The sequence below is a fragment of the Salmo salar genome, chromosome ssa04 (genome assembly GCF_905237065.1).
Source record: "Salmo salar chromosome ssa04, Ssal_v3.1, whole genome shotgun sequence".
Classification (NCBI taxonomy): Eukaryota; Metazoa; Chordata; class Actinopteri; order Salmoniformes; family Salmonidae; genus Salmo; species Salmo salar.
Window position 1 is genome coordinate 43,716,753 of NC_059445.1, and position 16,760 is coordinate 43,733,512.

The 16,760-nt window shown below is 41.6% G+C and overlaps 1 protein-coding gene across 1 annotated transcript; it reads left to right on the forward strand.

Moving 5' to 3' along the window:
• The first annotated feature begins 6,291 nt into the window (after positions 1-6,291).
• On the forward strand, positions 6,292-10,512 carry LOC106603193 (V-set and immunoglobulin domain-containing protein 1). The gene is made up of 7 exons (XM_014196517.2): positions 6,292-6,535; positions 6,735-6,898; positions 7,877-8,081; positions 9,314-9,472; positions 9,581-9,697; positions 9,807-9,942; positions 10,045-10,512. Exons 1-7 carry the CDS (start codon positions 6,475-6,477, stop codon positions 10,193-10,195), a joined length of 993 nt encoding a protein of 330 aa, XP_014051992.1. The 5' UTR covers positions 6,292-6,474; the 3' UTR covers positions 10,196-10,512.
• Positions 10,513-16,760: the final 6,248 nt, after the last annotated feature.

Here is a 16,760-nt window from a genome sequence, read left to right on the forward strand (position 1 = left end):
CAGACTGATAATGTTTTCCAATGTGCTTCAAATATCAAAAGTTGTCTTTCTGAATGCTGAGGATAACTTTGGAAAGGTCTAGAGCATTTCCATAGCAAAGATGATTAGAGCACTGTGACAAACCATGAATGCGGTAAATGAGTCAATGGAAAGCAGAGGTTCCATCGACCAGACTGGCGCACATTCAACAAATCTAACAAAGTGGATGTACGTCAAATCCGTCATGATTTATATATTGTAACAGGCCCACAATGTGGTTACTTAAGTCCGATTTGGATACGTTTGGCTGAAGTTGTCCCTTTTCAGGTTTAGAAGAAGTGACTACTAAATGCTAACTCCCATTTGTATAAGATGGTTAGCATAGCAACCATACATAAATCGATGGTGGTAGTCAAAGTCCTTTTTACCTGTAATGCAGTTGATTGGTGGCAATGACATGAACATGTACTGGGGTTGACATCCATTCAAGTATTATACTCCGATTTTCACCTCAACTTAGTGAGAAATACACATTTAAACAATAGCCAAAATGTAGGCTAATTTTGCTGGGGGCCAATGAGGAGAGTCAGGATCTTTCCACCACAGCCCTTTCCCCCAACATGTTTCCATGGCAATTCCATTGTTTTGGTCGAGTTCGATTGACCTCTTTACCGCATCTATGGCCAACGTAAATTACTTGCATGTTGGGTTTTTAGATACTCTCAGGGTTCATTGGAATCATGACCATGTCCTGAAAATAAATAAAAAACTACGACAACCAAAGAGAGAAGTCAGACAACAGATAATGTTGGGAAGGATGTCGTTCTGAGTTCTTTGATCTCATTGGTGACAAAATGTTATTGTAATCGTTGGGCATTAAAATGTAACTTCCAACAACAACATTGTCTTCATCCCTCACTCTTTCTCTGCCTATGTAGGTAATATGTCACATTCAGTGCAAAGCACCGTATGGTTGCTGTGGATGCATACTTGAGTTTCAGTTTGCATGAACTAGATGAGCTAGCAGGGCCACACCAGTAAGGCCCTAGAGATTTCAATGATTAACCTGTATGTTTTCTTTCTCTTTCGTGTGTGTGTGTTTAGTCATGCCGTTTGATAAGGTTTTATTCACCATGGCCACATTTCATTTTCATAAACCCAGCAGAACTATAACATGGACATGCTTTGCTCTGACATTTCTGGTGCTCTTTCAGATGATTCTTTTAATGCATCCTAATGATGGTCATGGTATGACACCTTGGCAGACGTACAGTACCAGTCAAAAGTTTGGACACACCTACTCATTCAAGGGTTTTTCTTTGTTTTTACTATTTTCTACATTGTAGTGAAGGCATCAAAACTATGAAATAACACATATGGAATCACGTAGTAACCAAAAAAGTGTTAAACAAATGAAAATGTATTTTAGATTTTAGATTCTTCAAAGTATCCACCTTTTGCCTTGATGACAGCTTTGCAAACTCGCGGCACTCTCTCACGAGGAAGCATTCACGAGGAATGCTTTTCCAACAGTCTTGAAGGAGTTCCCACATATGCTGAGCACTTGTTGGCTGCTTTTCCTTCACTCTGCGGTCCAACTCATCCCAAACCATCTCAAATCAAATCAAATTGTCTTTGTCACATGTGCTGAATACAACAGGTGTAGACATTACAGTGAAATGCTTACTTACAAGCCCTTAACCAAATTTGCAGTTTTAAGAAAAATAAGTGGTAAGTAAAAAATAGATAAGTAAAAAATAGAAAATAAAAGTGACAAATAATTTAACAGCAGCAGTAAAATAACAATAGCGAGGCTATATACTGGGGGTACCGGTACAGAGTCAACGTGCGGGGACACCAGTTAGTCGAGGTAATTGAGGTAATATGCACATGTAGGTAGAGTTAAAGTGACTATGCATAGTTAATACACAGGGAGTAGCAGCAGCGTAAAAGGGGGGGGTCTGGGTAGCCCTTTGATTAGCTGTTAAGAAGCCTTTTGGACCTACTAGAATAGGGTGGCTGGAGTCTTTGACAATTTTTAGGGCCTTCCTCTGACACCGCCTGGTATAGAGGTCCTGGATGGCAGGAAGCTTGGCCCCAGTGATGTACTGGGCCGTACGCACTACCCTCTGTAGTGCCTTGAAGTCAGAGGCTGAGCAGTTGCCATACCAGGTAGTGATGCAACCAGTCATGGTGCTCTCGATGGTGTAGCTGTAGAACCTTTGCCAAATCTTTTCAGTCTCCTGCAGGGGAAAAGGCTTTGTGGTGCTCTCTTCAGGACTGTCTTAGTGTTTGGACCATGACATTTGTTGGTGATGTGGACACCAAGGAACTTGAAGGTCTCAACCTGCTCCACTACAGCTCTGTCTATGAGAATGGGGGTGTGTTCGGTACTCCCTTTCCTGTAGTCCACAATCATCTCCTTTGTCTTGATCACGTTGAGGAAGAGGTTGTTGTCCTGGCACCACACGGCCAGGTCTCTGACCTCCTCCCTATAGGCTGTCTCATCGTTGTCGGTGATCAGGCCTACCACTGTTGTGAAATCGTCAAACTTGATGATGGTGTTGGAGTCGTGTATGGCCATGCAGTCATGAGTGAACAGGGAGTACAGGAGGGGACTGAGCATGCACCCCTGGGCACCCGTGTTGACGATCAGCGTGGTAGATATGTTGTTACCTACCTTTACCACCTGGGGGTGGCCCGTCAAGAAGTCCAGAATCCAGTTGCAGAGGGAGGCGTTTAGTCACAGGGTCCTTAGCTTAGTGATGAGCTTTGAGGGCACTATGGTGTTGAACGCTGAGCTGTAGTCAATGAATCGCATTCTCATATAGGTGTTCCTTTTGTACAGGTGGGAAAGGGCAGTGTTGAGTGCAATAGAGATTGCATCATCTGTGGATCTGTTGGGGCGGTATGCAAATTGGAGTGGGTCTAAAGTTTCTGGGATAATGGTGTTGATGTGAGCCATCACCAGCCTTTCAAAGCACTTCATGGCTACAGACGTGAGTGCTACGGGTCGGTAGTCATTTAGGTAGGTTACCTTAGCGTTCTTGGGCATAGGGATTATTGTGGTCTGCTTGAAACATGTTGGTATTACAGACTCAGTCAGGGACAGGTTGAAAATGTCAGTGAAGGCACTTGCCAGTTGGTCAACGCATGCTCTGAGTACACGTCGTGGTAATCCGTCTGGCCCTGCGGCCTTGTGAATGTTGACCTGTTTAAAGGTCTTACTCACATCGGCTATGGAGAGCGTGATCACACAGTTATCCGGAACTGCTGATGCTCTCATGTATGTTTCAGTGTTACTTGCCTCGAAGCGAGCAAAGAAGTAATTTAGCTCGTCTGGTAGGCTCGTGTCTTTGGGCAGCTCACAGCTGTGCTTCCCTTTGTAGTCTTTAATAGTTTGCAAGCCCTGCCACATCCGTCGAGCGTCGGAGCCGGTGTAGCACAATTCAATCATAGTCCTGTATTGATGCTTTGCCTGTTTGATGGTTCGTCGGAGGGCATAGCGGGATTTCTTATAAGCTTCCGGGTTAGAGTCCCACTCCTTGAAAGCGGCAGCTCTACCCTTTAGCTCAGTGTTGATGTTGCCTGTAATCCATATGGTCACTGTGGGGACGACGTCATCGATGCATTTATTGATGAAGCCAGTGACTGATGTGATGTACTCCTCAATGCCATCGGAAGAATCCCAGAACATATTCCATTCTGTGCTAGCAAAACAGTCCTGTAGCTTAGCATCTGCTTCATTTGACCACTTCTAATTGACCGAGTTACTGGTGCTTCCTGCTTTAATTTTAGCTTGTAAGCAGGAATCAGGAGGATAGAGTTATGGTCAGATTTGCCTAATGGAGGGCGAGGTAGAGCTTTGTATGTGTCTCTGCGTGGAGTAAATGTGGTCCAGAGTTTTTTTCCCTCTGGTTGCACATTTAACATGCTGGTAGAAATGAGGTAAAATGGATTTAAGTTTCTCTGCATTAAAGTCCCCGGCCACTAGGAGCACCGCCTCTGGAAGAGTGTTTCCCTGTTTGCTTATGGCCTTATACAGCTCACTGACTGTGGCCCACATTGGTTTGTGGTGGTAAATAGACAGCTACGAAGAATATAGATGAAAACTCTCTTGGTAAATAGTGTGGTCTATAGCTTATCATGAGATTCTCGACCTCAGGCGAGCAAAACCTTGAGACTTCCTTAGATTTCGTGCACAAGCTGTTGTTTACAAATACACATAGACCGCCACCCCTTGTCTTATAGTACAAATGGTTACGGGACCGTAAACCGGCAGCCATCTCCTCCGGCGCCATTATTATCAATTTGATTGAGGTCTGATGATTATGGAGGCCAGGTCATCTGATGCAGCACTCCATCACTCTCCTTGGTCAAATAGCCCTTACACAGCCTGGAGGTGTGTTTTGGGTCATTGTCCTGTTGAAAAACAAATGATAGTCCCACTAAGCACAAACCAGATGGGATGGCGTATCGCTGCAGAATGCTGTGGTAGCCATGCTGGTTAAGTGTGCCTTGAATTCTAAATAAATCACAGACAGTGTCACCAGCAAAGCACCCCCACACCATCCCACTTACACCTCCATGCTTCACGATGGGAACCACACATGAGGAGATCATCCGTTCACCTACTCTGCGTCTCACAAAGACATGGCGGTTGGAAGCAAAAATCTCAAATTTGGAATCAGACCAAAGGACAGATTTACACCAGTCTAATGTCCATTGCTCGTGTTTCTTGGCCCAAGCAAGTCTCTTATTATTATTGGTGTCCTTTAGTAGTGGTTTCTTTGCAGCAATTCGACCATGAAGGCTTGATTCATGCAGTCTCCTCTGAACAGTTGATGTTGGGATGTGACTGTTACTTGAACTCTGTGAAGCAGTTATTTGGGGTGCAATCTGAGGTGCAGTTAACTCTAATGCATTTATCCTCCGCAGCAGAGGTAACTCTGGGTCTTCCTTTCCTGTGGCGGTCCTCATGAGAGCCAGTTTCATCATAGGGCTTGATGGTTTTTGCAACTGTACTTGAAGAAACTTTCAAAGTTCTTGACATTTTTCGCATTGACTGACCTTCATGTAAGTAATGATGGACTGTCATTTCTCTTTGCTTTTTTGAGTTGTTTTTACCATAATATGGACTTGATCTTTTACCAAATAGGGCTATCTTCTGTATACCACACCGAGCTTGTCACAACACAACTGATTGGCTCAAACGCATTAAGAAGGAAAGAAATTACACAAATTAACAAGGCACACCTGTTAATTGAAATGCATTGCAGGTGACTACCTCATGAAGCTGAGAGTGTGCCAAGAGTGTGCAAAGCTGTCTTCAAGCAAAGGGTGGCTACTTTGAAGAATCTCAAATATAAAATATTTTTGATTTGTTTAACACTTTTTTGGTTACTACATGATTCCATATGTGTTATTTCATAGTTTTGAGGTCTTCACTATTATTCTACAATGTAGAAATAGTAAAAATAAAGAAAAACCCTTGAATGGGTAGGTGTGTCCAAATTTTTGATGGGAACTGTATAGGAGCTCTGTGCCCAATGACTTGATTTCCTCCCACTCCCCTTCCTCAATACCACCTCCATTCTCCACATCTCCCTCTACATCCCCCTTCCCCGTTTTCCCTCTGACAGTTTAGTCACTGCTGATCAACATTTCCACATCATTCATTTCTTATGTCACTTTATTGTAATTATGCACAAATAATTATATATCATTCATTGTCCCCCCTACCGCCGTGTCGATCACTTAGCACGAGCAGAGTGACACAGGCAAAACTGGCTTTTATAACTCAGCGGCAGTGCCAGGGAGTGAACTCCCCAAAGATAAGCAGAGTATTGTAGTGCTCTGGCTCACACTTCCTCAGGGCAGGTGATAAAGACCAAGTAGAGATTACATTACATTAATTCCTTTTTCAGAAGCCCTGACCCAGAATGAATTACAAGGTACATTTAGAGCATAGAAGAGGGAAAGATGAGCATCAGCCCAAATACTAAATAATGAATTACTGGAACAGTCACTGTCAATACATAGTGGGCCGTTGGAATAAGGTTAACAGACAGAATCAAAAAGGTATACTGTACTGTGTAGTGTACAACTGATGGTGTAAAGTGCAAAAACATCAATTAAATTGTGCTATATATCCTTTAGCACAGACATCATGGCCTGCCTGTAAGTCTAAACATTGACGTATGAACAAATAGCGGTAATTTGGAAATGCAAATCAGATTTTTGAAAGAAAACAGTCAGAGAGTGTTCCCGCCCAGTCTAGGTGATATGGCAAACATGGCTGTGCAAACATCCCCATGATACCTAGAGGCACAAAAACAGCCTGACCACTACTACAGAGTGTCACCACGGGCTAATACAGTACACTCTGCCTGGCCGTTGCCCTTTACTCATTAGTTGATAGCTAAGGACTGAGAAAGGTGAGGCCTTTTCAGGTACTGCTACGATAACACTCTCGACTGGCTTATTGAACGACACATGAACATTTCCTTTAAAATGTCACCTACACTGAGAATGGCGATGCTGTTCAGCATGATGGGTGAGTAACTATGTGTTCCTGTATTATACCTTTTAAAAACAGTAGTGATGAAGGATTGTGTACCTACTGTATATATCTTGGCCTTACACATCGGAGTGTGACATATTTGAGATTAAAGGATCATGTCCAAGCAGAGGAAAACACTCATAAAAAGTCAAACAAATATGATGTTTTTTATAACAGTCTTCTTTTTTTCTAGGATGTGGGCATTTAATCACAGTGACGGTTCCCGAGAAATTTGTGAACGTGACAAATGGTGAAAGTGCTCTTCTCCAGTGCACGTTTGTTACCACCGTGCAGAACACGAGCGGCATCATCATCCAGTGGAGTTTTGTTGCCAAAACCTCCATTATGCCACAGCAGGTATGTAGGCTGATGTTACTATGTCCTATGTTGCCACATGGTCACACTCCCTCTGCGTCCTCAATGTCACCTGGACCGTTTTACACACCTAGTGCGCCAAAGGATATTGTTCTGTTCATGGACAAGAGTGCTAAAGGCAATGTTATCGTACTTACAGGGATTTACAAAGACGTCTGAATTTGAAAGTGTGTGATCAAACTGCTTTCAGGTATACATGGAAACGTAGGAGAGTCATTGCAGTTGATGGGCATGCTGTTGATTAATATGAGGTTCCACGAGGATGATTTGATTTGTTTTATTATTACAGTGTCATGCATCTTCTGGATGCCCACATGGGCATATAAGACACTGTATTTTCTGTAGCAAAATAAAATAATTATGTCTATATGTGCACACATACATATACAGTGTATAAACATACGTTCATACAGCAGTGAAAAACAAAACAAAAACATTTCAAATATACAACTGATCTTGTCTTCCAAGCTGGAGATACAATTTGCAACCAGGAATACTTCTTTCCTAAATAACCACTCAAGTATTTCTAGTTCAGAACAGTTCCTGATATCTTTGCAACATTTTATCAAACAGTATAGCTCTCAAATAATCATATAAAGTACAATAAAATAAAAGTGCAGTTCATTCTGGACCTCCCCAAGGCAGATACTACTCAATATGGTGCTTGCTCTTGAGCGCCCATTTTGTGACACACCTTGGAACGACAGAAAAAAGCACAGTCACCAGAGCACAAGTGGCTCCCTGCCCTCTTACCAGAGGCAGTGTTACAATAGAGCAAAACCTCAGACTTCACGTCACACAGTCTTCTTACTAACACTTGGAGTTGCTCCAACTTTTCTGCCATATTGTAACTTTCTTCTGTAGAATGAGTAGGTCTCTGAAATATCAGCACGAAATCTGTTGGTTGTCCAGTGATTGTTTTTATGTAAGCTCTAAGACATTTTTGCTGTTACTTTCTAGGTGTATTACTCTCAGGCAGGAGAGGACATTATTTCTAAACCGTATGAAGGCAGGTTGAAGGCTCCCACCTATCCAACTACTAGCAATGCCTCAATAACAATAAGCAACATGCAAGTGTCAGATGCAGGGGCCTACACCTGCGAAGTCCACAACTTCCCTGATGTCAATGGGAAGACTGAGGCCACTATCATTGTCAACATTCTTGGTAAGTTCTGTTTTTACATTTGGTCAAATGCTTTGAAATTAGTCATGGTTCACTTCATAAATGAATACAATGATGTCACATGTAATAATTGAATAGTAACATAAATCTTCTTCCCATTTCAGTGTCACCACAACACACGAGCAGATCTATGAAATAGTTACACTGTTTTTCCTAGTCTGACTTTGGTGATCGTTGAATTACATGCCTTCTGTGATTCCACTCATCCACAGAGTTACCAGGCCAACCTTGCAGGCCTCAGTGTCCACAGTAGTTTCCATGGGAACTGGAGCAGACTAGTATCTTCATTGTCAGTGTCAGAAATTAGAACAGGAACACAGCAGTACAAGACCGCCTCCCGACATGTCTCGTACTCCTCAGGAATAGACTGGAGAGACACATGACTATTTTAGATGAAATGAATGATTCCCAGTTCGATAAAGCAGAGAGGTTGTAGTGAAGCATTATGGGGAAGGTAATACACGGTATTCAGTCCTACCATGGAAATGGTCTTGGCCTTTTATTTTTCATGCTGTGTTTATATACACATTTGATTGTACCAATGGCTGCTCATCTTACAAATATATCATCGTCTTAATTGGTCATGTCTGTTGTATAAATTCTTCATTTTAGTCACCGTAAACCCTGCCGGTATCATTGTGTACAGTACAATGCCACCTTTGTCACCATTGCAAAGCATAAGAGACACTCAGGGCGATGACATCATCTTTACTAGACTGCTGATGTATGACCGTACCACTGTAACGACTCGTTTCAAGCCCTGGCATTCAGTGTTCTGCATTCCAACGGCAACGGTACCTACGACGAGACCAAATCCTGAGTGTTAAAAACCCCAAGTAGGAGCAGCGCGCTGGCCTACAGTTGAATTTGTAGTTGACAGTGTTCTGCTGTGTATAGTGTATAATGTACAGATTCATCATTGATCGCTCATGAACTGCCCTTTTTCTACCTGTATTTATTGCATATGTTCTTTGTCTGATAATATATTTATCTATGAATAGAGCCGCAACCAAAATGTCCCCACAGGGATAATAAAGTCATTATTTTAAATAGCTAGCTACTGGTCCAGGGCAAAGTGTTGACTTTTATGTCTAACTTGGCTATCACCTTTGGGCACTTTCTCTGATTGTCGGTAGTTGGATCAACTGGCAGCTTGCAGCATGTTACGTAAGCTTAACTCTTGCTCTCTCTCTCTCTATTACATGGTCTGTAAGAGGGGCCATCTATGCCCTTCTGTGCTGTCCATGGTAATGTGGAGTCTGGTCACCTGGTTACCCTCACCTGCCACAGTGAGCGGGGAAGCCCCACCCCCACCTATACCTGGATCAGAGTGGATCAGGACAAGACCAAGACACCTGTAATGGGGAACACTGGTGGGTTGCCATACTGTTCCTCTGTAACACACATTCCCCATCACTCTGTTGTTCTCTGATTCATTAGAATGCTTTTGCTAGACTTGTGTTCTTTCTCTTTCTTTTCAGATCCGACAATAGGATCCTTGTATTTCAGAAACATATCCCAGTTTGAGTTTGGAGAGTATCGTTGCAGTGCCTCTAACGCTGTAGGATCTGCTACTTGCACTGTGGAGCTCAACCATGGTATGGGTAATATATACGTATGCTGTTGTTTTGACTTTTATTGAACGTGGCTATATAATCTTTAAACACACTGTTGTAACTATACTTACCAATAACCCCCCATTAACAGAGTTAAGAGACGGGGCCATTGCTGGTGCTGTCATTGGAGCACTACTTGGAGCGGTCCTTATTATCCTTATCGTCTGGTACATGACACACTCCATGAAGAAGCAGAAACATAAGGCTGCAAAGGCAACAGAGATGCAGTGAGTGATTATGATTTGTGCTGCACTTTTAACTCATTGACAATAATACAATTAAAATGTGTGGTGCAGTGTTTAACCTACAGTTTCTCTTTCCCCCGCCAGAGCCATCCCTAAGAGTTCAGCCACAGTGGCGTATGAAGGCGTCCCTACCAGTGGGAGTGGCCATCAAGCCTATGTGACCTCCGGAGGGGTTCCCATGGCAACAAACAGCCACGTCCATTCTGACGCTGACGGAGAGAAGGCCGAAGCTTAGCAGAGGCCTGACACACGTCTGGGGTGACATCACTGCTCTGAAAAACAATGCTCCACTGGAGTTAGTGTTTTTGTATAATGTTTTTTTTAATTCACAATTTAAGTAATGGTTCATATTTGTTTTATGTGATATAAGGAATTCCAATTATCTTGATTTCACAAAAAAAAATGCAAATCACTCTACACCCTGATTAATGTGGTAATCCACCCATTCCCTGACAAAATGTTTATTCCCATTTCATATTCATTGTGACAATCTAACCAATGCTCATCTATGCTTTCTGGAAGAAGAAAAAATACAAATGTAATTTTGCATAACTGAGGCAAGCGTTTCATTACTAATGTGGATATACACATGGTCTGGAATGACATGGGGTAAATCCTGAGGAGAACTCTAATATGTCTGGTCTGTAATGACTGTGATGACTCCCTGTGGCCTTTCCAGGCAACCTGAGGAGAGCAACATGAGTAGCACAGCCAATCAAAGGTGGCCTCTACCACTTGACCTTAACACCTCGCTGCTGTCTCCAAGAAATACATTTCTAAGAATGAGCACATGGAGAAAAAGAATGGTATAAAAGATTAGAATAGAGCTCTGTGTTAATGTTCTGTTAATCCTTCACCTTTTCCATTATCAGGAGAGGGAGAGAGCTGTGTGAGTACAGAGTCCATCTGATCCCACAGTCACGATTCAGATGTGCATGAAAACAGAGGAGTGTGGACCTTTAAATCTCTGGTGCGGACAGATGGATACTCCAGAAAATTGGCCCGAACAGAAAGGAAAAACATTGTTGTCAAATATTATGCCACATACTGATTCAAAGACAGTATTAATGACCAGTAGGGGGAGCTGAAAGGCCAGAACTGGTGTCACTGCTAACAAAAATCACAGGAAAATGAACTGAAGTTTGAGCCAGATACATGCACAGAGAAGATACATTTTTGTTAAAGGGGCACCTGCCCCTTTGCCCTCCCACTCGCCAAGTGCCCTTTTGGGTGGTAGTATATATACAGTGCGTTCAGAAACTATTCACACCCCCTGACTTTTTCCACATTTTGTTGTGTTACAGCCTGAATTTAAAATTGATTAAATATAGATTTTGTTGGGTCACTGGCCTACACACAATACCCCATAATGTCAAAATGGAATGATGTTTAGGGAATTTTTACAAATTAATACAAATGAAAAGCTGAAATGAATTGAATCAATAAGTATTCAGCCCCTTTGTTACGGCAAGCCTAAATAAGTTCAGGAGTAAAAATTTGCATAACAAGTCACATAATAAGTTGCATGGACTCACTCTGTGTGCAATAATAGAGTTTAACATGATTTATGAATGACTCTACCTTATCTCTGTACCTCACACATACAATTATCAGTAAGGTCCTTCAGTCGAGCAGTGAATTTCAAGCACAGATTCAACCACAAAGACCAGGGAGGTTTTCAAATGCTGAATACAAAGCATTGTTTGGGGCAAATCCAGTACAACACATTACTGAGTACCACTCTCCATATTTTCAAGCATAGTGGTGGCTGCATCATGTTATGGCAGAGATGCAACTTTCACTGGGGACGGGGGGGACGTGTCATTTTTGTCCCCCCCCAGTTTTATAATTGGAATGTGATACTAAACGAGGCAATGGTGTTCTTCAGGACCATGAGGATTCCTCCGAGTGTCGGGTAGGCGGTTTGGTAGGCGGTTTTATCCGACTGGATAAAAAAACCCCATTAAAACCAAAGTTGCAGCGCTGTGTTATGGGTATGCTTGTAATCGTTAAGGACTGGGGAGTTTTTCAGGATAAAAAAGAAACGTAATGGAGTTAAGCACAGGCAAAATCCTAGAGGAAAACCTGGTTCAGTCTGCTTTCCACCAGACACTGGGAGATGAGTTCACCTTTCAGCAGGACAATAACCTAAAACACAAGGCCAAATCTACACTGGAGTTGCTTTCCAAGAAGACAGTGAATGTTCCTGAGTGGCCGAGGTAGTTTTGACTTAAATCTACTTGAGAATCTATGGCAATACCTGAAAATGGTTGTCTAGCAATGATAAACAACCATTTGACAGAGCTTGAAGAATTCTGAGGGGTGTGAATACTTATGTAAATTATATATTTCATTTTCAATAAATTTGCAGAAATGTCTAAAAACATGTTTTCACTTTGTCATTATGCGGTATTGTGTGTAGATGGGTGAGAAAAAGAATACATTTAATAAATGTTGAATTCAGGCTGTAACAACATATTAGTAAATACAAGTTTAAATTGAGGATAGTATGATGGGTGAAAAATTCAAGGGGTATGAATACTTTCTGAAGGCATTGTATGTTTTTTGTATACAGTTTTTGTCATTGTTCTGAACACAATGCCCCGCCACCCTCCACTAGGGTTGCGCATTTTGGGGAATATTCAGAGGTGGAAACTTTCCGTGGGAATTAACAGGAAAATATGGGAATTAATGGAAATATATGCTAATTAATATTAATACCATTTAAATGTAGATGTTTTTTGCATTGGATATGATTACCATATAATATGGAGACAGAAACATAAACCTTTTACCTTATCATAAGTAGACATAATTGCAAATAATTAAATCCTTCCAATAGAAATTTTAAAAAACAATTTAGTTATGAATTGAACTTTAATTAAATGAGTTGACTCTTCACATGGGATGATTTCACTGAACAACAAAAGTAAGGGAATATTGAATGATTCCCAATGATCCATCACATCTCCCAAAAACATTTTCAACATACATCTGTAAAATGATAGTCTAGAAACTAAAGCCTTGGTTGTCTTCCTCTCAGGCTTCCATATCTTCTCCCTGGACCTCCTCAATGTCCACCTTTTGAACATCAGACTCTGAGGCCTCATCTTCACTGTCACTTTCCAACCTTGTTGAGGATGGCTCGTTGTCAGGCTCAAAAAGCCAAAAATTTGCACGGATGGCCACCAATTTTCAACCCTTGTATTGGTCAGCCTGTTGCATGCTTTGGTGTGTGTGTTCCCAAACAAGGACCAGATGCGCTCTGAGGCGGCTGATGTTGGTGGGATTTGGAGGATGAGGGAGGCAACCGGGGAAAGAGCCTCAGTCCTATGTTGGCACGAATGCCTTATTGCATCTCCATCCCAAAGCCCTTGCTTGGAAGTGTACTTCGCCAGACTACCAAGAACCTTGCCCTCATCCAGGACAAGGTGGTGAGACACGGTAGTAATGACACCATAGGCCTTGTTGATCTCTGCACCAGACAGGATGCTCTTGCCAGCATACTTGGGGTCCAACATGTACGCTGCGGCGTGTATGGGCTTCAGGCAGAAGTCTTCACACTTTTTGATGTATTTCAGAACTGAGGTTTCCTCTGCTTGGAGCAATAGTGAAGTGGGCAGGGCAGTATGGATTTCTTCTCTTACATCTGCAAGCAGAGTCTGAACATCAGACAGGATGGCATTGTCTCCCTCAATCTTTGCAATGGCTACTGCTACAGGTTTCAGGAGTTTCAAGCTGCTTACCACTCTCCCAAAATACATCATCCAGGAGGATCCTCTTGATGGGGCTGTCCATATCGAACAGACTGTGATATGGCCATTTCTTGGAGAGACTCCTTCCTCTCTACGTCAAACATGATGACAACACCACCCCAACGGGTGTTGCTGGGCAGCTTCAATGTGGTGCTCTTATTCTTCTCACTTTGCTTGGTGAGGTAGATTGCTGCTATAACTTGATGACCCTTCACACACCTAACCATTTCCTTGGCTCTCTTGTAGAGTGTATCCATTGTTTTCAGTGCCATGATGTCCTTGAGGAGCAGATTAAATGCATGAGCAGCACAGCTAATGGGTGTGATGTGAGGGTAGGACTCCTCCACTTTAGACCAAGCAGCCTTCATGTTTGCAGCATTGTCTGTCACCAGTGCAAATACCTTCTGTGGTCAAAGGTCATTGATGACTGCCTTCAGCGCATCTACAATGTAGAGACCGGTTTGTCTGTCATCTCTTGTGTCTGTGCTCTAGTAGTATACTGGTTTGAGGGGTGGAGATGATGTAGTTAATTATTCCTTGCCCACGAACATTCGACCACCCATCAGAGATGATTGCAATGAGTAGATAAAGCATGTCTGGTTGTAGGGGTGTATGCTGGGTGAAGAACATTCAGAAATCTCTTCCAATACACATTGCCTGTGAGCATCAGAGGTGAACCAGTTGCATACACAGCTCGAGCAAGACATTCATCAGCATTTCTCTGACTACGTTCCTCCATTGAGTCAAAAAACTTCTGATTCCAGAAGGACCATGAGCTGTTGCTATCGATAAGGTGTCTGATTCATCATTTTCACCTCGAATAGAAGTAGAGGGACTTTTGTCAGATGTTGCTTGTTGTGAGCGCTGAGGGAACTTTATGCACTTGGCCAGATGATTCTGCATCTTTGTTGCATTCTTCACTTATGATTTGGCACAGTATTTGCAAATGTACACAGCTTTCCTTCTACATTAGCTGCAGTGAAATGTCTCCACGTATCAGATCGTGCCCGTGGCATTTTCCTGTAAAGGTCAAAAAAAAAAAAAAAATCCATGTACAGATAAATAGGTAAGCAGTTAGATGAAACAATTCCTTTGTAAGATATATATTTTTTTTAATGAAACATGTATGGAAACAGATGAATTAACACTCCTCAGTTAGCAGGCTCAAGCAAGCTAAAACCCACATGGTGGCATAAACTAACTAGCAGAAATTGTTAACAAGTTAGAAATTATTTAAACACACTTTGCTGTAGGCTACTATTTACCAGTTAACAAAAAAATAATGTATGTCATATAAAATATATTCACCCCACCCAGTACTGTAATCAAAACTTACCAGAAAGCATGTAGTCCTTGGCTCAGACAGTGTAGAAGTGCGGGCTCAACAGCATCTCATTAGTGTGCAAGATCTTGAGAATCAGCTGTACATGTGATGGAAGAATGCACTGTGCATGCAGAGGGATGATATTCCAATGAATTGGGGATAGTTTAACCCAAATATGCCACAAGACCTAGAATTTCCTTATGTGTATCCCACAAAAAAAGGTTCACTGTTATAAGCTAACTTTTTTGATGAATTTAAGCAAAATTCCCCAAATATACGGAAATTTACTGGAAAGTTTCCGACCCTTTGCAACTAGCCAGCTACCTAGTTTAAATATCAGCAGTACTGCCACATCAGCATAATATTTTATTAACACTTGATAACACTAGATTAATAGCATCATCAATACCTGGTCTGGTTGGCTAATACACCTAGCAGAGAGAGGCAGAAAGACAGAGGAGCGTCTTCATCAACGACCCTCTGACTCAACTACATGCCTTCTTCAGGCCATCCCTTCTTCAGTCGGGAGTTGCACCATGTGTCAGGGCAGCAGCAACACAGGTAGTCTACTGGAGCTGACCACCATAATACTACAATTTCAATACAAGCCACTTGCCAGCCAGCCATATATAATGAGTTAGAAGATTATGAATATTACATTATAAAGTTATTATTTAAGAATTTAAGAACATCAAGGATAAATCACAATCAGTCCAAAAAAATCTAAAAATCAAGCCCGCTAACTAGCAGATTAACATAAATTGTAAACAATGACAAGCTGAAAGCCCACCCTCTTTCCCCTGTCAATCATGTCTTTAGGAGGCTTACCATTTGTATTGAGTGTGTTGTTGTACAAATAAATAGTCATTTTCTTAAAAGTAAAAATACATCGCTACAGAGGCAGTTGATATTTTAGGAATATCAAGATATGAATTCTGAAAGTATTTTTATTTTGAGCACCTGCCCCCTGAAAGGTCTGTGCGCTGCCTTGATTAAAAAGGATAAGAATCGGTTTGAAATGTCAGACAAAGGATCATTTCCATGCTATTATACAAACGACAAAAAATATGTTTGTCAGCTATGGACATTGTTACTTCAGGTATTGTACTGCAAGGTCAACTCATCCAAATGCAAATAGCCTAAATATGCAACAAACAGTATTTATCCAAGATAAAGACTGGAAATGGCTTTGTTCTCTTTAATGAAAGGCTGATGATCATCCACCAGAGACAGTGATATCATCAAAGTGAGCGTCTGGCTTTGAACAACAGGTATATATATCACTCTTTCCTCTGCTCCTCCGCTCCTCTGTGATCAATCTACGCTGTCAGTCGAAGCCCAGCCTGTTTTTGTGCAGTAGGTGATAAAACTAAATAATTCAACCCATAATGTATTTGATGAATTACTGAATAACTGAGTGAATCCTGACAGTGATTGGATTAGACTACTTAAAAGTTTGATAATATACTGCCTCTACTATACATACTACTCACATGCTTACTTAAATTGATCAGTACTCTGTTATCATTTAATATACATTTAAGAAAAATGTTTTGAAAGCAAGAAAATAATTATGAAAATCTCTGTGTTATCTGAGGAGATAATCCCTCATGAACATCAAATGAAATTAACTTTGGTGAACTTAATTAATCAGTAACTTTAGTGAACTTATGCAACTGTAAAAGGCAAATACTTACATAAATAAACTTCAAGGCTCTCTA